We start from the raw sequence: 22,297 nt of genomic DNA on the forward strand, positions 1-22,297 counted from the left end.
AACAATAATGTCGAAAGGGATAGAGAGTGACAGAGAACACAGATGGCCGATCATGGACGGTAACTGTCACAGCACACTACCAAAGCATAGAATCACGTGCCGACCAACGCATATTAACGCGATAGTGTTTAGGGCCCCGTGTCGCAGAAAATCCGGCGTCGGCATTGGCGCCCGCGGCCGAGAAAATCATCCCCAACCACGTTTAGGTGCGCCACACCATTCTATCATTAATGTTGCTCATACCTTGTCTTGCATTCTTGGCAAAGCTGTTCCTCGGAATTTTGAGAATGACAATCCACAAACAAATGTCATGAAACAAAACACCCACAGCGCATGCCTTTTATGTTAAATCTTCTCACACTGAAATATTAAAAGTGTGAAACAAATACGGAAACCTGAAAATTATGTAATTTCTTTGGCGTGGTTCTCCGGGATTGGCCCACGCAAGAGGCCGCGTTTCCACCAGAAAGCTCGCCCACGTGCATAGCGTTCGCCGCCACTGTTTGCCAGTAACCATTACGGTTGCATAAGCTGCAGTCGTCGGGAACCATGAGTAGCAGTCAGGGATATTTGAATGCTATCGCGTTCCACTCTTAAAAGCGAAGCTTACGCGTCCTCCCAATTTTTGTTTACGGTTAACAGGTGCTTGTGCAAGTCTGTTGCCCTTAGAAACTGTAGCAATACCTTCGTCACCCTCAGGAGCGATGGCTTATGAAGTCCGCATTCCGAAATGGTTTTCGCTGACAGTGGTCTATCTGTGTGCACTCGTTGAGGTACACACGGCCTAGAAACTTTCGTAGAGACCTGTTGAGTTCAGAAATTTCACCAACAGCTTCGCTGCTTTCTTCTCCAGCGACGCATACGGCAAAGGTGTGAAGTCTTCGCCTCTGAAAGTGGTCTCAAATGATGTCGTTTTAACACTGTACAAAAATGCTGGTGACAGTTAGTGGGAACAACAGCGTAGGAGATATTCGATAGTCTTTTCACGTCTATAAGAGTCGCACATTGTTTTTTGACAAAAAGAAGATGCTGGCCCAGAAATGCACTGCCGGCTACTTCTTGTCCCGGGAAGATTTAGTGTTTTTCTCATATGGTTGTTCTACATGTAGCCCATTCATAAAACGTATTGCACTTAACAACAAAAGCCAACAAACACAGACACCAAGGACAACATAGGGGAAATTACTTGTACTTACTAAACTAAGTGAATTAAAGAAATTATAAATTCACGGAAAATAAAGTGGATGAAAAAACAACTTGCCGCAGGTGGGGAACGATCCCACGTCTTCGCATTACGCGGGTGATTCTCTCTCTCTCACAATATATATATATATATATATATATATATATATATATATATATATATATATGACAAACGTGTAGTATACTACATACGGGCATGTTATGCATTTGTATACATATTGGTTCAAAGAGCACAATACAGAGAAATCCCCAATAAAAATAAATTATTCATATGAAGATGCCTTTTTGGGATAACAGCCATATGGTGCATATGTACATGGCGCCAATAGTGCAAGAAGGTCCTCAAGGCTGATCACTGTCCTCAAAACATTTTTTTTACCGGTTGGATGGCACTTTTGCATCTCATTTGTTGTCGTGTCATACATTCCAATGGAGATTGATTAAACATAATTCGTCAATTAAGCATTCAGCAGGATGACCGTGGACAGTCACATATACTATAGTCGTTAAATATAGGGTATTTACGAAATCCTGATATATGCTAATATATTACGTGTAATACCTTGTAGCTGACCAGCTCGCATTCCTCGTCAGAGGTCAGTGACTCCGGGAGCGAAAATAGGGTATCGTATCTTCTTTCACTGAAGCCGGATTCCGGTGTAATCTCACACCAGCGTTCGCAATTATCAAAACAAGACGCGACGTCTATCTTGTGTGCAAGAATCCTCCCAGTGCCGTGTTGCGCAATCCTCGCTCTTTGTATACGCCCCACTTGTGCTTGCTCTCAAGCCGATTGTGAAAAGAAGCATTTCGCAAGCACGGCGAAACGAGTTTCTCTTTCCGCATGCCATCTTCTCCGGTTCTTTCTCGCTCTCTGCTATGCTCCCTTTGGCGGAAGACACGGGTATGTATGATCTGGGAGCGCGCGCAGCTGGCCCGTTGGTCTAGGGGTATGATTCTCGCTTTGGGTGCGAGAGGTCCCGGGTTCAAATCCCGGACGGGCCCATGTGTGCATTTTTTTTTCTTTTTGAGTATTATGTTACTGCCGCGTCATTATTAAAAGACTTGTCCAAACAGCTATTCCGCATTCGGCTATACCAAAGAGGAATTATTTAGGCAACTTTTGAGCTGGTTATGCTTGATGTATTAAACAATGCGTTACGCCCGAAATCTTGGTGTATTTTAAGAAAAGTAAGCGCAAGCTGCATAACGGGTAAGATGCCCCATTTCTGCCTTGTGCCTGTGCTTCGGTTCTGACTGCAACTCCCACACCCAAATCAATCTTTTCTTCTTTCATTGTAAATGATGAAGCATTGTTCAATTGGAGAGGTCATTGCTAGTTATTTTAACTCATTCTTTGGTTGCGACAGTGGCAATATTCCAACTTTCATCGCAAACGACATGTCATCGTGCTTCCGCGATATCGCAATAACTACGGCCGATGCTAGATGTTAGATGTAATGTAGCGATGTTAAATGTAATATCTAACAATATCTCTAACAAAAAGTTCATACCTCGAAAACACCATGACCAGATCATACACCACATATGTTTCAAGAAAAGATTCTGAGAGGAACAATCGATGTTTGACAGTAATTGTCACAAAGTTTCTTGAATAGTCTTCTGCGAGATTGTGCGAAGTGCAAGTAATCTCGATCAGAAAGATGGGCAGACTAACTTTGTACTGTTTGTGATATTTTACTAGCAGAAATTATGCGGAAGAACAGCACCCGGCAGGGTGTTTGGTAGCTGATTCCCTAGGATATGTCTGCTTCATCGCATATGTGTTCCTTTAGAGACAAAGGTCTCCAAACGTTATGGTCAGAGAGCCGGATTGGCAACCTGTAGTGTTGTCGGGGCCGCACAATAAATAACTAAATAAAAAATTGTGAAAATGCATTAGGAAACGTAAACAGCAATACTTGGCGCATAGACTGTTAATTTTGTTCCCATTATTCGACGTACTTGATTCAAATAATTCCTTATGTTACCTGCTTGCATTCACCTTCGCCCATTATGTCCAGAAAGGGAGTGAAATAACTATTTAGGATTAAAATATTGCTTGTACGACAAGTTTCCATGGATATATGAACTTTAAATAATATTAAATAGTGGTGTTGTCAAACAAGCTTGTCCACATTTCCCGGTAGCACGTAGTTTTATTGCTTTTTCACCGTCATTTTGTCTGCACCAGGCAGATATCTACAAGTAATGTTGAGGTGGTCTGGGAATCACCTCCATTTTTACAAAGGGCTCTTTATTTTGCTTATGTGTCGTTACCAGAACGCTGCTATTTCTACGAATATGTGTTGAGTTTTGCGCATAGATTTTGCGTGTCAGTAGGGTATAAGTATAGGCCCAGTTAGTATCAAAAATAAAATAGCACAATGCACAGGACATCAAGCGCTTGTGTTGTTTCGTCTTCATCTCTGTCTTGTGTATCGCGCTATTTCATCCTTCACAGCGTTTGCGTTTTGAGAGTTAGTTGCCAGAAAAGACGACCATGAAAAGACGAATATAATTTTGTTTAAGAAAAATTAGACTTTAAAATATTGCGCGACTTCACCTTTAAAAAGCAGCCCCATTTTTTTCTGTTCTTTGTGATTGCATCCGTGCAGCCTTATTCGCTATATTTTGCGGGTATGCTCTTTGTAAACAGCAATCATGGCCGTACATGATATTTTAGTTCTAAAGAGGATGAGTGACATCAAGCGACACCATCATGTGCCCACAAGAATTTCCAGAAGGCATGCTACGCTAATATTTTTTGCGCCGCTGAATGAACTAACCTGTTTGGAAACTCAATCGTTACTGGGCCACTAATAAATTACTAGATTGTTAATGAACCAGATTGTTAAGCCCTAAAATGTGAACCTCTCATCGCGTCTTTCAAGTAGGATTTAAATAAAAACCTGAGACAGATGGTTACAAGCGATTTATATTTAGGAACTCTTTATGAACATAAAGGCATTGATTGCGATAGCAAGTTTAAGCGTTGCTCTTGAACTCCTCGGATGGAGTTCTGACTACACACAGGTCCGACTAATGCAGACGCAACATACGCGGGTACGTTAATGTTACTGGCACACTTAAAAGCTTTACAACGCCGTGTAGAGCCTGTAATGACATCGCACAGATGCCACTACGCTGCACATAAAGAGCCGCGCCAGTAAAATTACATTACTTTCAAATTTGAGTACTGATATTGTATTGAACTTTTAAAATTTAGTAGTCCGAGAAGATTAAGGATAAAAGGCGTGCGCCGTTATGTTTCATGACATTCTTTTATGGGCTGCCTTTCTCAAAGTTATGAGGAATATTTTTGTGAAGAACGTAAGACCTGCATGGTATGAGCAACTTAAGCGATAGAATAGTCTAACAATATAAGCCACATATAAAGCAGGCATATAGAGTGACATGGCACATAGCATGCATATACCTAAATAATGCGGAGCCTCACGGCAACGTCGATGGCGACGACGATGGCGAAAATTCGCTTGGGATGTCCGTATAGATGATATCGCAATAACAAAATTTTATAGTCGTGACGCAGGAGATATCGACCATAAAGACAGCCTTGAGCGCGTAGGAATCTCGCAACGTTTACACGTAATCTCACAATCTCACAACGTTTAACATAATTACGAAGGCTTTAAGTTTAGGACTAAGAACGATGCTGGCCGATAAGTACACCGCAGAAAATAAAAGACATTTACTGTCAGAATGGCACAAATCTGAACGTATACAAATTGCAATATATTAAATCAGAAGCACTTGAATAACAGAACTCTCAAACATGTTTTTTTTTTCTTTTTTTATATGTGACGCCAGTAATCCTCGTCACAGCGAGGTGAGAAGGGACCTGGCGCTGCCGACGCACCTTCTCCCACAAAAATCCCGGAAGTGACAAAAAGAGACATCTTGTAATTACTTATTATGTCTTTAAAATTCAATTTACAATTTAACCATTATTTGTAATTTGTTTCAAAAAATTGTAAAGTAGCTGGCAATCAATTTTATGTGAAACTTGCATACGCTCAAGAAATTAGGACTATGACCGTACTTAAACGGCGATAAACACGTTCGCAATGGGTTATAAATTACTTAGAAACGACCAAAGATCTTCTTTCTGGGGTTTTACGTACCAAAACCAGTTCTGCGTATGAGGCACACCGTAGTGGAGGGCTCTGGATTAAAAACGGTCAAAACCCGCCGTGGTTGCTCAGTGGCTGTGGTGTTGGGCTGCTGAGCACGAGGTCGCGGGATCGAATCCCGGCCACGGCGGCAGCATTTCGATGGGGGCGAAATGCGAAAACACCCGTGTACTTAGCTCTAGGTGCACGTTAAAGAACCCCAGGTGGTCCAAATTTCCGGAGTCCCCCACTACGGCGTGCCTCAGAATCAGAACTGGTTTTGGCACGTAAAACCCCTTAATTAAAAAAAAACGATCAAATAAGCTAATAGTCTTCTGATTGCACTGAATCATCTGTTGAAGTCGTCCGCCAATCACTGAAATTTATTGAATGCACCGGCAAGTTCTTAAAATGTTGCACTTGTAGCTTAGAAGGCGTTTCGATGTCGGTGGATATTTTATCTGTAATGTTTTGAGATGAGTAAATACAATATTGTGCTGTGTCCGGTATTGTGTTCTTTGTGTTCGTTTTTGTTTGCACTACAATGCTATCAACAAGTATAACAATGTGTTGCCGACTAATAATATTCAGTATTTTATTTCACATGAGTGGGAAAGTTAAGTTTAGAGCAATTGCGAAGATTTCTGGGACAACGTCTTGGAAAGATCGGCGCGCATATCTTTTTTTATTGCTATTATAATATGATTTTGTTTTAGCGCCCCCACTGACCAGAGCATTCAAACCTTCAGACGCCACAAAGCTCTCGCGTGAACCTCGATCCAGCCGCCAGGTTGCTCAAACCATTAGGCTACAACCTGATCCCTTACCCCCATCTTAGACCAAGGGCCATCCTTTCTAATAAAGTTTCAATCAATCAATCAATCAATCAATCAATCAATCAATTAATAAATCAACCAATTACGCGACAGCGCTTTCCTCTCAAAGAGGCGGTTTTGCGTTTGGCAACGAACTCAAGCCTTGGCGGCGCCGACAAACACGCCCTGAGCACGTCGCGCTTTCGTCGCTGCCTGCCGCCTACCTTCGGCCCCCTCCGTCTGAAACACGACCGGCAACTAAGTTACGCGAGAGGCGTGGAAGTACATTCACCACCGACCACTGAGCCCGAACGCCGCAAGAGCCAAGAAAAGCTATTCGCTTTAAATACAAGCCACATATACAACGCTTTCCTAGGGCTCGCACACCTTCACCGTCTGAGGCTTCGAAGGTGCGTGCATAATTACAGCACCGTTTCTGCTCTGACGAGGAGCTCTAGCTGGCGTTCGGACTTGGGTTGCGTGACCGGGGCTGACAAAGTCTGCTGCCATATACAGATGCCAGGGTGAGGAACGAGGCCACGAGAAATGAAGACAGGAGCTTTATGCAATACAACTATTTAAACTCTGTAGTTTTGTGGGCGAAACGCTGGCGAAAGCCCTCCGGATCCAGAGCGCCCAGGAGAAGTTAAAAAGGTTTCAGCACGTCTTCTGACGTGCTGGCCGGGACCGTCCGAATCGGAGCGTCGCTCGCTGCTCACGCGATGGTTCCATTAGGCTCCTCTTTCGACGGCACTGCCTCGAACGAAGTTGCGTGCTTTTGTAACTACAGTGAAGCCGGGTGAAAACCTTACGCAATAGCGCAATTTATTGTGACGAATCATCGCTCTCACGGGGAGGCGCAGATGAGGCTCCCGAGGAAAATATGGCCTCCGAGATTGCGCGCGATGCAGCTTTGTTCCGGTAGTCTCATTCGGTGCGCTACCCAACAAATAAGTGCAATGCTGCCTGCGCGCCCGGCTGCCACGCGACGGCGCTTTTAGCCGAGGGCTTTGTATTTAATGTGGATGGATCAAGCGGTGAGCAGCCGAGATAAGCAAGAGACGTTTAGAGTACTGGTGAAAAAAAAATGCGAGGCATTCTTGATGTTTCCCCTCTTCCTGCTTTGGTGCGGGCGTCGCCAGTTGGGGGTTGGTCAGCGCTGGTCGTGCTCCTCGTTATGGAACTGCCTTACAATGGCCCCTTGTATCCACGATATCGCCAGGGCATTCTTACTCGTCAAGATGCAAATCTGGTGCGTGATGCACCACTACGTACAGCGGCAGCCTTCGATGCAAAGTGGGCAGCGCCATTAGCAACATCCTGCCACTAAGGCACAATTTCCTGAGGAGGAAATTACCTCAGCTTAGCTATTTCCACAAGTGAGTCCACAAATGCACCGTTCAAGGAGAGAAAGTGATTGTGTAGCGGAAGAGGCGCAATCACTTTCTCTCTCTGGAAGGTGCAAACGCACACTGCTTCAAACAGCTACCACGCTTTATTACTGATACCCTTTGTACATTAAATTGCACATCGCCTTCCATACTTATACAATTTTAACTCAAAAGCGATTACGAAAAATGTACAACCTAGATATTAAGTATGATGCTTGTATAACTTTATGGGAGCAGTTTAATCATATCGTTACGTAGGAAGACGCAGACGAGAAGCTATATACAAGTAAATTTACAAACAAATACGCCGCACTTAGCAAAGAGGCAACAGCCTGCGCTAGCCTCTAATCGGCGTCGTCGTCTTCACACTGCTCGCCTCTTCCTCACCGTAAATACTGTTCCGTAGGACTATCCCCTGTGGCAAAAGCGCCGTCCCGGTGCAACTAAAGGCCGGACTCGGAAGCAGTGCAGTAGGCCTTGAGCCTACTGTCGTGCACGACATCACTAGATGCCTGAGTATAGAGGGCGAGGTCGAACTGACAGGAGCAATTTCGTACGTCACAGGCGTCGCCTGGCGCAGCACGCGGTAGGGCCCTGTGTATCGCGAAAGGAGCTTCTCTGAAAGTCCGACGTGACGAGAGGGCAACCACAGGAGCACGAGCGCACCAGGCGAAAACTGTACGTCATGGTATCGGGCGTTGTACAGAAACTGCTGAGTGGTTGCGAGGCTGTCAGTTGAGTACGGGCAAGCTGTGCGCATGGTCGGCACGCGGGCAATGGCGTTGCGCGCATACTCGCTTGTTGAGATCGCTGCGGGAGGAAGTGCCGTATCAAGGGGCAAGGTCGGTTCACAACCGTACAGTAGATAAAATAGGAGAAAATCCGGCGGTGTCGTGCCGGGAAGAATTATACACAAATGTGACGTAAGGAAGGGCAATGTCCCAGTCATGGTCGTCCTTGGAAACGTACATGGACAGCATATCGGTAAGGGTACGGCTTAACCGCTCCGTCAGGCCATTGGTTGAGGATGGTATGAGGTAGTCATCTTGTGTTGAGTGGAGCAGGAACGCACAATGTCGGTGATAACTTTCGACAGGAAGTTACGACCACGGTCAGTAAGCAGTTGTCGCGGGGCGCCATGACAGAAGGCTCGACGTACCATCCACTGCGAAGCTCCGTAACGACTGACAAGGTACAGGGAACGTCCACCTCCACCAGATATGTTACGTAGGAAGACGCAGACGAGAAGCTATATACAAGTATATTTACAAACAAATACGCCCCACTTAGCCAAGAGGTAACAGCCCGCACTAGCCTCTAATCGTCGTCGTTGTCTTCACACTGCTCGCCTTCGCGTCATCGTAAATACTGTTCTGTAGCAATATTATTGCCGTCAAGTTTAAGGCAACCGATACAAATATTTTTACAGACTAGTGTGTCGTCCTACACAACGAAAATAACCCGTGAAATACGGATTAAATATCGCGAGATGACGTGAAAATCGGATGCAGTATCAGCACGCCAACTCCTTACACGATGTTACCATTCTTCATGTCTGCATTTATATAAATAAAAGCACTTTTTACGACAACATACATGCGGATAAGGTTAGTTTCATTCATCTACCTAGAAGGGTTACTTTAAGCATCTAACCGCAGCATCTCAATGAAGAAGGATGTTTTTTTTCACATTCTTAACATAAAGGTTATTAATACGGAGAGACCAGAAAAGCGATTTGGGAATCCGAGGGGCCTTCAGGCCTCAGAAAGATAGACAACTGCGCTGAGGTCTCAACGCTTGTTTGAAATCTTTCCCGCCGCTCATACGCGGCCCACACATTGCTGTTCGTTCGCAAGTGTTATTTGCCATTGGCAGGCCATCGTTGCTGATAGCCTGCCCAGCATGAGGATTGGCTGAACTCTCTTTTACGAACATATATTAGGTTGGGGTTAAAAAGAAAAAAAAAGGAAACGTAATTACCCCGGCCCAGTGCCACTAGGTATAACGGGCTTCCTTTTACGAAAAATTGACACGCAATCGTTCTTTGTGAATACGGGTCAGGATGAGCGTATGCGATGCTGTCAATATAATGGTGACCTCTCTTGTTCCCGCAGTGGCCGAGGCGGACGAGACATGGTTGTCGCCGGGCCGCGAGAACGACTCCTCGTCGCCGCCACTGAGCCACGAGAAACGGCTCATGGACTCGCTGCTGCGCCACTACGACGCCAGCGTGCGGCCCGTCAAAAACTCCTCGGAGCCTGTCATCATCCGGCTGGGCATCACGCTCACGCAGATCTTCGACCTGGTCAGTACACGCACGCCGTGACTGATCCTTAAACTACGTGTAATTTGACCCTTTTTCGGGACGCATTAATCGAAAGGAATTCTGAAACGAAACTCTAAGTTCGGTTGGCCATGTTCACTAGTTGGCTACGTTAAATAGGACGTGAAATGAAACGACAATAGATTATTTGTCTAGAAGTCAATATTTCCTGCTTGCCAATACATGACTTTATTTGCTGCGTCAGCATTCTTTGGGTACTTCACGCAATTACCGGGGACTGTCTATCTACCTAAGTCTGCATTTAAACATTTTTCCCGCCTACATTAATCACCGATTAGTCTGTGGTCGAAGGGTTATCGCACCGAGCTGCTGTGCTGAGGTAACAGGGTTCGAAACAACCCATCGGACCAACTTGTGTACCAGTGCCAATGTGTACATACGTGCCGCTCTTCAACGAACTTCCGTCACGACCGGCATGGCTCACTGTAGATGCGGGACTCGGTAGGTACCCAGTCTGTTTCGCGCTGACTTGGAGAACTGGGTATATGCCACTCCGTCTGTGCGGGTACGTACCTTCAGTGAAACTCGTTGATGGCAACTTGGGTCACTCGGTATGTGCCAGGAGGTGTGTGCCGCTTTTTAATTAACGCTTTGAAGCTTTAAAGCGAAAGCTTTACTAACCTAGTCGAGCCGAGTTTCGCCGTCACCAGAAATTTGACCTTCATTTCACCGCAGCTGCGCCGTAGCCTTGGCAACGTATCACGTGACTCGCCGCGCCGAGCTCCGCCACCACCTCCGGCTTGGTGCATGCGCTCTCCGCAGCTGGGTCGTTACCCGCCGGGGTGGCTTAGTCAGCTAAGGCGTTGCGCTGCTGAGCACGAGGTGGCGGGATCGAATCCAGGACCCGGCGGCCGCATTTCGATGGAGGCGAAATGCAGAAACACCCGTGTGCTTGCGTTGTAGTGCACGTTAGAGAACCCCAGGTGGTCAAAATTAAGCCGGAGCCCTTCCACTACGGCGTGCCTCATGATCAGAACTGGATTTGGCACGCAAAACCCCAGAAAGAAGAAAGAAGGGTCGCCGCCTGACCACATCACTCGCCACGCGCCTGGCTAAGAGGAGCGCCGTGCTCCCCTACAAAAATAAAAAATTGTGCGAGCTTGGCCATGAATGAGAGCGAGGCGTTCTCTGAACGTTGCGCGGGGAGCGGTAGGCTTTGAGCCGTCGTCGGCAAGCGGCGTCTGACCACCCCGCGGATATCGCCCGGCGAGCTGCTTCGCTGGAGGGGGTCCGGAATGCCAAGCGCGTCATCGGAAACTGAGGAAGAGCGAGCCATTCGGCTCGCAAAACTCCGGAAGCGGAACCACAACCGTAGACAAAGTCAGGCTTCGGACGAAAAAAAATAAACAACCTTTCGCTTTGCATGTCCAGGGTTAGCTGAGCTAAGCCGCAGTAATTTTTGACGCCAACTAGGGTATCTAGGTGTGTGCCACTGGGAATGTGCCGCCCAACAATGACGAAAAAGATCCCTTCAATTTCTCTGATTCTGAGCCGACTCAATCCCTCGTCACGAGTGTTCCTCAAGTACAGCAACCCGACGCATGTGTAGGCTGCGCCACAAATGCACCGGGTATGTGCCGCTTTCAGTGAACGCATTACACGCCAATAATTTAGCGAGCTGTGTCATGAATGCAGGTGGGTATGCCTCGCTCTTCCATGAACACCTCACCAACTTCGGTCACTGAGTGTTTGCCACTGAGTGTGCACCGAGCGAGGGAACAATTCTCAGCGTTCCCAGGCACCGGCGCACCACGCTTCTTATCTCGGAAGGCACGTGCGGACTTCTCGGCATTGTCACTGGATGGCGCCGTTTTTCCAGAAAGAAGCGCAAGAGAGGACTCCGCTTGCCACATGACACGTTTCTCAGCGTTCGCACGCACTGGCGCGCCATGTATTTCTGAGGCCACGCGTAGGCTTCATGTCCGCGGCGGCGTTATAGATGGCCCCGAGTGTTTCTATGCAAACCGCGCGAAATAGCAGCCCCGCTGAAGTGCACGCCTCATACGTAACTCGTTTCGACGGTGGCAATGAGCTGTGTGGCTATACTGATTCAATGCTAAACACATTACCGTCGAAGGTCATCGTGTGATGTGATCTGCCAAATGTTTTAACGCGAAAGCTTTAAAGGACCCGTGTCGCAGGAAAACCGGTCTCGGCGTCCTCCGTCAGGAAAAAATCATCCCGAACCACAACCATGCACGCAAGCGCTCCGCGTGGCGCACAGGCGTTACTGAACTCATTGAATTTCTCAAAGTAAAACGGGTAAGAAAATTCGCAAGTCCCACTTGCACACAACCTACAGACATGATAGCGTCGAATTGTAATTTTAATATACGAGCAAATAATTTAAATATACGACAAAACATAATTCTGTTACCGGGAAACTCAAACACAAACCCCTTTTTCCTTGCTTACGGGGGTATGAACCATTGATGAGTCACTCTTTGTAGCCTCTGCCTTACGGGGGTAGGAGCCATTGCTCCTGCCGTGCACTGCCGCCTGGATTAGCCCACCATTGTTTTCTATGTCGCAGAAAATCCGATGTCGGCGTCTACGGCGCCCGATAACGCTATGGCCTTCTTAAAGGCGAAGCTTAAGCGTCCTCCATGTTTTGTAAAAGTCAATATCATGTTGGCTCTGTGAAGTCCTTTTTGCGTACAAAATTGTCGCTGAAGGTCCCGCAGCTGCTCCTCAATTTGAATCGCCCGCGCCAAAACGGACGAGGTGATGTAATTCTCACGTGACTTCCCCTCCAAAATATGAGGCACCACTCAGGTACTTCATTTTTGTCATTTTCTAGCTTTATAAAGCACTGTTTTCCTTATTACAGAAGCCTGATCTTTTTCGGTCTGGCTCGACTGAATATTTTTCTTAGAGTCCCTTTCAATTGGGGAATTGCAAGCCAGCTATTTCTACAAAGACGCAGAAAGGCAGCGAGAAAGAAAAGGCAAGGCAGGGAGGTTAATCAGGTTGCACCTACATTGCTACACTGGTACATGCAGGACACAGTGACAAGGGAAAAAAAGTAAGCAAAGGGATAATACCGATGCAATAACAAAAGGAAAGTGACTAAGCACCTCGAAGTTCCTGCACCATCTCTTTATGATGCCACTTACTTAGACAGCGCCTTCCTTGCGCTAATGCTAACGTAATAGTTACTAAAAAAACGGTATATCGTACTCTAACTCAAAGACTTATCCACCAACTTATGCTAGCTTTCCTTCCAGAAACAAAAAATCAGGCAAGTTTGCACTCGGTCGCACAAAGCTTAGGCACAGCGAAGCTTACTGGCTGCTACTGCTAGGTATGAAATTGGTTGATGCTAGGTCTTAACTTGGTTTATGCGTAGGAAGGTATTCTCGAGCGATCATTTTCGGAGGTACCTTCCCTTTCGCGACAATTTCGCGTGACTAGCGCTGGACGTGCGGGCGCCTACAAGCGACAGCGCTCCTGGCATGCCACAAACACAGGTAGGCTAACCAAGTTTGTTACAGTGCCAAGAACGCCGTCGCTTGCCAACACCGAACGCGTTGGCAACATTTCGCGTGACTAGCGCTGGACGCGTCGGCGCCTACAAGCGACAGCGTTCCTGGCATGCCACAAACACAGGCAGGCTAACCAAGGTTGGCACAGTGCCAAGAACGCTGCTGCTTGCCGACACCGAACGCGTTGGAGGCTAGACGCTCGATATCAATCGGCCGGCTTCACTGTGTCTTGTGCTTTGTGCGGTCTAGTGCAAGCTTATGCTTTTTTTTTTCTCCTGGCTCAGAGCGCCGTGGAGCGCACGCACGCGGTCTCCTCCTTCTTTTTTTCTGGGTTGCCATGGCTACCACGGCTACAAACCACAAATTAAGGCTGGCTTAAACAGCTTCGCTGTTAAAAACGGCAAAAATATACGTGGTATAGTTAACATAAACTGGCGTTGTGAGCGAAGCGATTGCGCCTCGAAATTCGAAAGGGTCGATCACTTTTCTTTTGTTTAAGTATTATCTCTGTTTTTAAAATACATCTTTTTTTCTACCATTGACAACCTCAAAGATTGTCTAAAGCTACAGTGCAACAGTCTCATTTATCTTGAGTTTTTATTTAGCGTCCGATAAATGGCATTTCTCAATTGGAGAAGTTGGCCCTTTGGTCTTATACGTATAATGTCCCTTTAACGTACGTCTATAGTTTATGTTGAAAATTTTGTTGGTGCCGGCAACTGTGTTTTTTTTTTAGATTTACGAAAATGGAATTACGTGTGCTCTGTTTTAATAAGAATATAAAGAATTACCTACAAGAACTTAGTGAAATAAAGAAATCGCAATGTGGGAAACATATAGCACACACGTAGTTCAACCTGCCTAGCACACTGTACGTACAGTGCAGCATAAACATCTGCATGTAAATGGACTCTCGACAAACGGAACCTCAAGATACCAGGTAAATAAATTCTGTTCATAGGAGTTCCCTTTACCGAGAGATTGAGCGTAAGTGGGGACACAGGGCAAATAATTGCGATTCCCGACCAAAAGAAAAAAAAAAACGCATTTACGGATTATAGCAGTTGCAGGTTCCATTACTATCTGAGAACGGGCCACAAAAATTTTAACCTCATCAGCGCAGTAGAAATGCTCAAACTAGAGTTTCTTCACAAGCCGGTGACTCTGCGCAAATGAGAATGTCCCGATTTCCAGCCGCTTCGCCGCGCTCGCGGACTACGTGTGGTTCACTCGTACGCAGCTGCAGGGGGCGAGGAGGAATACCGCACTAACTGATGCTCGCAGTGATAAGAGTCGCGCTCAATGTGAAAAGAAGGCAGTGATGGTCCTTTTATATATATATAGCTGCCGCAACATTTTCGCGCCTTTTCGCTCAGCGCCATTTCTCTTATCGCTCATTTCGCTAACAGAAGCTCCGCTTTTGGAGACGTTATTTGACGTTCCTTTGCGCTAGTTATGTGATCGCGCGGCAACTTTTCCAGGCAGTACTCGGAAGCACCAGCACCAGATTGTGCTCGACACGGGCAAAAGCCAGGGAACATTACAGCTCAAAAGTGGCTCAGAAAAACATTAAGATTACAGCTATTACTACAGAACAAAGGCGAATTGAAGAAGAAGGCCCAGTGTATGCTGCAGGAGAGTTTTAGTTACGATAGATGCAATTTGTATAAGATGAGACACTGCAGAACTTTTGGAGCCATTTTTTTTCCACAAAAGTTCGTATTGCAATAACTATCGTTCTGGTATAAGAAAAGGAAGACTTATTGTTAGGGTGCTTACTGTGGTAAAACTTTATGCAGAATGCAACTGCAGACCAAAATTTTCAGATTCCACAACTTTTTATATGACAATTGAAATTTTGGTCGCAAAGTGGAAGTTAAGATCCTGGTGAAGCTAATTATGCAATTTCTTTTACATAAGGACTGTGGCGAGTGAGCAATACAGCTGCGCAGTGGCATAGTTTGGTACTTTCTTATAATGTATTACGCAAAAGAATTCCGAATTTTCTTGTAATTTCAGAAGGACAGTTTTTGCAACTAACCAGTCACTTCAACATTTGAAAATTTGTAACTCTTTCGAATATTCTTCTAGAAAATTAAAATTTGGCACCTGGTCTTACAATATTATCCTGAATACATCCTCCAATGTTTATCAAAATCAAATTAGCGGTACATAAGTGCACCTTCGCGGGCCGTGCCGCGCCCTTAAGGGCACACAAGATGCTCTTTTGAAAGGAACAGATATCTTATCGTCAACTGCAGGTAATAGGTATGGCAGATCTGTTTACAAAGCTTTATTTTGCAAAGGTTATACTTGCTCGCAGTAGCTGATTAGAGCTTGCAGCACAAAACATAATCACAAAAAGAAGAAAGAGTCATCTAGTAAAGTAATTACCATTTTAGTCAAACGACTCTCACAATTGTCGATATAGCTTTGAACTTTGTGTCCAGCATGCGTTCATTGTGTGGCTATTTCTGGGCCACATCGGAATAGCGAAGCACATTCGCAGCTTACCGGCACTGCCAGCACAAGCTTTGGTAATATTTTTTGTTCGATTTTACTTCACTTGGATAAAATGTGGTTCCGTGTAACATTTTTTTTTTGCATTGCCCTAATGCAAAACCAACCAATTCTAAGGTTGTTTTATAGCACAACCACAGATTTGTTTCATATATCTATGCGTCAAGAGGGTGAACTTTGGTTGTCTTTATTGCTGTGTGCGTCACTCAGTAGCTATAGCGTCCAACCATCTGTAGCTGCTTTAGCGGGGACCGTCCAAACGAGGCAGAGTAATAATCATCGAAGGTGAGGTGCAATATACAGTTACTCAGCAGTTTGCCGACATACTCGCTGTAGCAGAGATCCTGATTTCTCAAGAGCGTTACGAGGGCAGAGGGACACTATGAAAACTCCGAAGGGGCGTATCACCGGTGACCTAATTACGGTACCTGAGGATTCGCCGTAGTGTTAAAGGCGCTAATTTTAGTGCATTTAGACACCCCGCCCACTGGAAGCTGCCGCGCCGTAAAAGCGTGGCGTAATCTCTTCTCCGCTGGTGTAGACAACACCAGCCACCTGACGCTGTAGAGCTGCCGTTGGCCATTAGACGTCTTGTCGACTAGCGGCCGCGATTGTGTCCGGCTTTCTGCCGCCATCCCTTATGGAAGAACAGGTCGTTTGCAAGGACAGCATGCCCCATGTCGCGCAGTAGCAAACTGCCACATGTCAGTTAGCTGTTGCAACACAAGTGCGTCTCGCTCGTTAATCCTGCAATTCTATACAGGGTATAATAGCTCTTACGAACGCACTCTGGAAAAAAAAAAGCTCCCCTTGGACAGTCTGGGAACTTGTTTCATAACAGTGCGTGCTGCACAGTGCAGTGAGAACGATACTGGCCGGGAAGCCATGGCGTTTTGCTTGTTAATATCTCGGTGGACTCTTGGCGGCAGCTCGACGTAGCTTATGAACTTACATCAAATAGTTGAGTAGCTTATTAGCGCTGATGGTGCACTCGAGGCTAGAGTGAGCAAAGATCACAGACATTAACTTCCCTTAATGCTTCTCGGCGGACTCAGTGCCCCGCCATAATTGCCTCCACTTGAGCCTCTGGAAAATGGAAAACGTAGTAGTCGTGATGACAAGTATAAAAATAGCTGCAAATATATATATATATATATATTTGAAATGGAGAAGGAGAAGAGATTAAGAGCTTATAAAAGCGAGAGATTAAAGGAGACCTTGCTCGTAGTGCAAGTCTAAATATACAGGCTTATTATATATCTCCTACGTTGGCTGCTGCGTATTTAAAAATGACTTGAATGAATACTTTAATGTAGAGTTAGTGTTGCAAGGCAGCCAAACAGTGAGCGCGACTTTGGTATTCGTCCAAATACCAACAAGCGCGCTGCTTTTACAATAATGGTCAACCAACCGCCCCATCAATATCTCCAAAGCAAGTTAATATAAAGGGCTCCGACAAATGTTTGATGGCCTAAGTCATTTTAAATTTTCATTGCGCCGAAATGTCACAAGCTGGAGCCAATGTTTTCACAAGAGGATTTGTCTTCATCAGGCCCCGAGGAAACCGAGTCCCCTCGTCGAAACATTGGCTCCAGTTCATGACAACCTTTGGCCATTATTTATCACTTCAAATCCCCATCTTCTTGTGAACCTCCGTCTTGTGTGCATTTCATTGCGCAAGACACATTAGGTATCTCGCGCTAAACCGTCATTATTCAATTTAGACACGGAGAGAGTCGTGAGGTCGACTAGATGCGTCAAGCTCTGATCTGCTGCTCCACCAATTCATACTTTTTTTTAAGAAAGTGACACTAGCTGTAAATAGAATTAAAGCTCTTTTTTATTCATTTCATGGTCTTCTTCATCACGTGGGTTTTTGTCGTCCTATAACAAAAAAAAAACATGAAGTGGTTAGTAAGGCAGCTTTTTCAAGTTTCCACAATTTTATTTGCGCATGCATGTGGGCAAAAAAGATAAGATGGATGAAAGAAAACACACTCATACTCATGCTCTAAATGTATCTTAATTTAAGTTTTATTATCAAAATATTTTATTTGTGAAATCAGACAAGTTGGCTACGCGTCATAAACTCACCTGAAGTAAGGCTCAACATGGTAAGCACGAGACGCACCCGCACGGAATATTACTCGGAACCCATACAGACACAGTCAGGCTCAAGAGTTCATGAGGTCGAAGTCCACTTTCGATTACTGCTACTCACGGATTCAGGGACACAGTAAGAAAATCAGTAAGAAAGCTCACCGAGGCTCACTCAAAATTAGACTCACACTCGCTTGGGCCCCTCTGACTGACGGATTCCGCTCAATTCCGCCCTTATTCCACTCAACGACACAACATGATGCAACAACTGGCCCAACAGTCAACGATTATGATTTGATATGTTTGGCTCACTACAGAACACTGCAAACACATAGATGGACGCTCTTATTAAAAGACGGGAAGAGAGAGAGAAGACTACTAAAGAGAAGAAGGTTAATCCAACAAAAAAGAATGTCCGGTTGGCAACCGTGAAGTCCATGAAGTAAAATAAAGCAAAAATGAGAAAAAAGAAAGAACTCTCTGCGTACACGTTGGGAAGCACGCGAAAACGTTCAGTCTGTCACACAGCCAACATGTCTTAAAAGAAACGCAGCAGTGTAAAAGCGGTCGGGCCAACGTCAGCGCTGACTAAAATACAAGGAGTCTGCTTTTTTTGGTGGGACATTTGAGGGGTTCAAGAGCTGTGGCGAGCTAGTACGCTCTGTTCTCTATTAGGCAAAATTTAGGAGCTCGATCTCGACATCGATCTTCTGGAAGGCTCTTTTTTGTTGCGAAGTTCTCGCATCTACTAGGCTCTGTAACGTCCTATGCGGTGCAACTACTTATGCACGGACTACTAATAGCAACCACAGTGAATGAAACAGTTAATCTTTACAAAACTGCGAAATGAACGCAAAGAAAAAGAAGGTGTAATGAGGGCAAAAACGGAGAAGTTGGCCAGAGAAGCATGCCTCTGACAAGTTATACCACGTTGGGGTAAAAGGGAAAGGGAAGAAGTGGAATGTAGAGGAGTAGGAGGAGTAATGATGCAAAATACATTTTAAGCACCCGCTTGTCCGATCAGTCTGATTTGAGCACTGTCCTTGACAACACAAGAAAATGCATAAAGGCTTACACGGAGGCTAAGGCAAGCTTATATGGCGGCCGACGTTCGTATTTGCTGACATACCAGCACAGCGACGAGGTTCCCTGAACGAACAAATTGAACGTTCTATACGCCCTGGAATTTGGGCTAGCAGTAGTACCGGGAAGCCGTGAGAGGCCGTCTGCAACAAAATATGCTCACTGCACTATTTTGTATCAGTGGTCGGTTGGCAGTAACAGTAGGTGTCGGGTTCCCAATAACGGCGTACAAAGAAGCGTTTTGAAGAAACAAAGTGTTCACGAAATACCTCTTACTTCGTAGGGGCGTACGTGGTCACGAGCAGCGCTTGTTATATTTGGTTGCATCCCCGGCACGAACCGGCTATCCGGCAGGTTGAATAATTGTGCCGAACAATGTTTTAGCTTGACGCACCAACGAAAACGACTGGACCTATAGTCCCAAGTAGACAGAAATCCTTCCGTCGGCGCCGACAACCCATCGCATTGCAGTGTTCGCGGCTACCAGGGGAGACTAACCTAATAAGTGGATTCCGCTATTTTTTCTTCCTCTTCAAGTTTTGAGACGCAGAAGCTGCGAGAGACACTGAAAGACGCCTTGAAGACCGATGGCGCCAGCCGTGCGCCCGCCGTCTCGCCGGGTGGCGCGTCCGCTGTCTGACCTGGCAGCGATTCCTAGAAAGCGTCACTTTGTCGACAAGAGTTTCATGATTGTTGTGCTGTTACGGTAACGCTAGTATACGTGCGCCTAATTTTTTTTAATTTTGTACTGATTTCTCGAACAAGAAGTCAAGCATCATGTCCCCATACAAAAACACAGCCGAGAAACAAATAAGTATCCGGCAACCTCAATTTATCCGTTGCAAGTTAATTCTCACGTCTTTAATTGCTTCCAACGGAGATAGAACACGCAAAAACGCTTGGGCAAAATTTCTGGTGGACTGAACCTAACTGTGGCGTCGTTAATTCAAGACGGCGTCAAACTCGTTTGATATTTTGTAGAAGTGAATGCACCCTCAGCAGACTCTTCAATGTATACTTCCGAGCATTAGTATTTTTCAAATCTTGCTGGTACTAAAGCTTCTCACCTTCCTACCACTAGTACTTTATTAGATCCTGATGAATCCTAGTGATCCTAATGAATCTAGTACTTTCTTTTCCTCTTCTTTCCGTACGCATTTCTACTGGTACTTTGAGAAGAGGAAGGCTCCAAAATGTTCATCATTTCTTGCACGGAAGATGTAAACGCGACCTCAGCGATTGTCAGCAAAGACGATGGTGCGCTTCCTTCGGACAACTGCTTGTATGACCGACCTGTTTTTGTATCACCTGTTCTTGCTTTCGAACATGTATTGCGCACACCCTCATGGTGTTGTACGCTCTCTCTCTTCGTTTACCTTTGTATGCTCCCTTTTATATCTCCCCTAGTGTAATTTAGCAAACCAGATATCGCCATCTAGTTAACCTCCTTGCATTCTGTATATTTCTGTCCATCTCTCTGCTCAACGGATCAACAACGGGCCTTAGCTAAGGCAGCGCTTTTCTTTACTCGGCATTTGTCCCGACCTCATAACCTCTCATAATCTATGCGGCCGTTGAGCTCCTCCGAGCACATTTAGCCTGCTGACACCGTAGTTCCGAGGCAGATGTGTCTCGGAAGACATGCCAACTTAGATGCCGATTTCCGGTGTGGCGCAACAAATTTGCCTGAACATATCGCGACCCGCTGGTTGTAGTCGCAACAGGATAAGCATCCCCATTTCCTGCGGCCAATTACCACAAATCCCTATAGGTTCTGCCGTCGTCAGCGTCCTTGCTCGTTACGCATCGAGAGTCTCTCAGCGTGCACATCACCGTTTCCCCAGTTTTGTCTTTGTAAGTATCGTGTAGTATGTAAGTACCGGCAGCTGAGCCCGGATATCTTACTGCTATTACACAAATTAAATCGTGGTTGGTGACGCGAGCAAAGAGAACGGATGTTCCCAGTTTCTGGCTCACCTGTATGCCCTGAGCAGCGGTCTATGTGACAAGTGCCACATTATATTTCTTTCTTGTGATTAACTTTTGCCGTAACGTAACATCATAGTGGGTTAATTACGTAATGACCGGGTGAAGGCGTGACACGTCTGGCGTTGCTATATAACCTGAATCAATCGCACGGGGCTGATAAAAACAGTTTTGTTTACGCTGAAGACAACTAGTTTTTAGAGTCGACTGTTTCATAGTTAAGTTGATTGGTCAAACTAACACATTGGAAGCCCTTTACTGTACAAGTAATCTGGCGGAATGCTCAGTTTCGTAAGGAACTTCCTGCTTCGAGATACGCTTTCTTCTGAAACTTTTACATAGCCTTCAACACAATGTTGGGTGTAAAGAGCTGTCTGCTGCCTGCTAATAATATCAACGCGTTGTGTTTTCGCACTTCTATAGATGCAAGATGTAGGCTGAGCAAGAATCGTAGCATTGTTGGACGCTTGTGGCCATGTGTGCTTCTGTCATCTTTAGATTGGCATTTTCTCTGGCTGTTTGAGTAAAGTAAACGGGATGTTCGCACTCTTTTTTCTTGCTTTTCGTCGATTACATTTTTCATAAATAATTTCCTTAAACAAACACTGATCTACATATTCGCAATGTCATTTAATCATGTATTCATGTATTCTAATTTGTGGCGTAGCTTTAACCCGTATAAGGCGTTACTTGCATTTTCTTTATATGTTGAATTATTGCATTATAACATGCTGTCGCGCAAAAGTTTCGCACATTACAGCCATCTGCATCATCATACATCCCTCTTTAGGAAACGCCTCTCGGATACTCCGACATATTTCAAATAAATAGGTAAATAAAAACTTCTTCTCCCCAGCAAAAGAGTACAAGGAACGCTCTCATTGCAATAAGTGCAAACGAGCTGAAGCTCCGCAAATCTAGGCCAGTTTTGCCATGTCGTGCGTCGTCGGACGAGCCCGTACACTACTGGCCCTTTTCGTGCTCCACTTGTGGTCTTTCGCTAGCGCGTGTCCGACGCCTTCGGTAAGTGAAGGCGCCCACTTCGTCGTTGTCGCTTTGTTGGCAACAACCAACATCACAGCGAGATACTCGGGAAGCCGCGAAGAACCTCTGGTATCTTTACGACCGCTGTCGTTGTACTCTATACGGGAGAGCGCGATCGCAGAAAGGGGCGGTGCAGAAGCTGGAGTTGGCGGCTAAGTCGCGGGGCGGGGGCTTCTGGGGCAAGCCTGCGGGC

At 45.6% G+C, this 22,297-nt stretch overlaps 1 protein-coding gene and 1 non-coding gene across 2 annotated transcripts in view; both read left to right on the forward strand.

Annotated features, from left to right (window-relative positions):
* Window positions 1-22,297, forward strand: part of LOC119442365 (neuronal acetylcholine receptor subunit alpha-10-like) — a 175,269-nt gene that overhangs the window by 79,423 nt on the left and 73,549 nt on the right. Inside the window, exon 2 of the mRNA XM_037707220.2 lies at window positions 9,657-9,847. Within this exon, the coding sequence (XP_037563148.1) occupies window positions 9,657-9,847 (191 nt within the window). The remainder of the gene's footprint in view (window positions 1-9,656; window positions 9,848-22,297) is intronic.
* On the forward strand, window positions 2,137-2,208 carry Trnap-ugg (transfer RNA proline (anticodon UGG)). Its single transcript has one exon. It is a non-coding gene; the product is annotated as a tRNA-Pro (tRNA).

The sequence above is a fragment of the Dermacentor silvarum genome, chromosome 2 (assembly GCF_013339745.2).
Source record: "Dermacentor silvarum isolate Dsil-2018 chromosome 2, BIME_Dsil_1.4, whole genome shotgun sequence".
NCBI classification, from domain to species: domain Eukaryota; kingdom Metazoa; phylum Arthropoda; class Arachnida; order Ixodida; family Ixodidae; genus Dermacentor; species Dermacentor silvarum.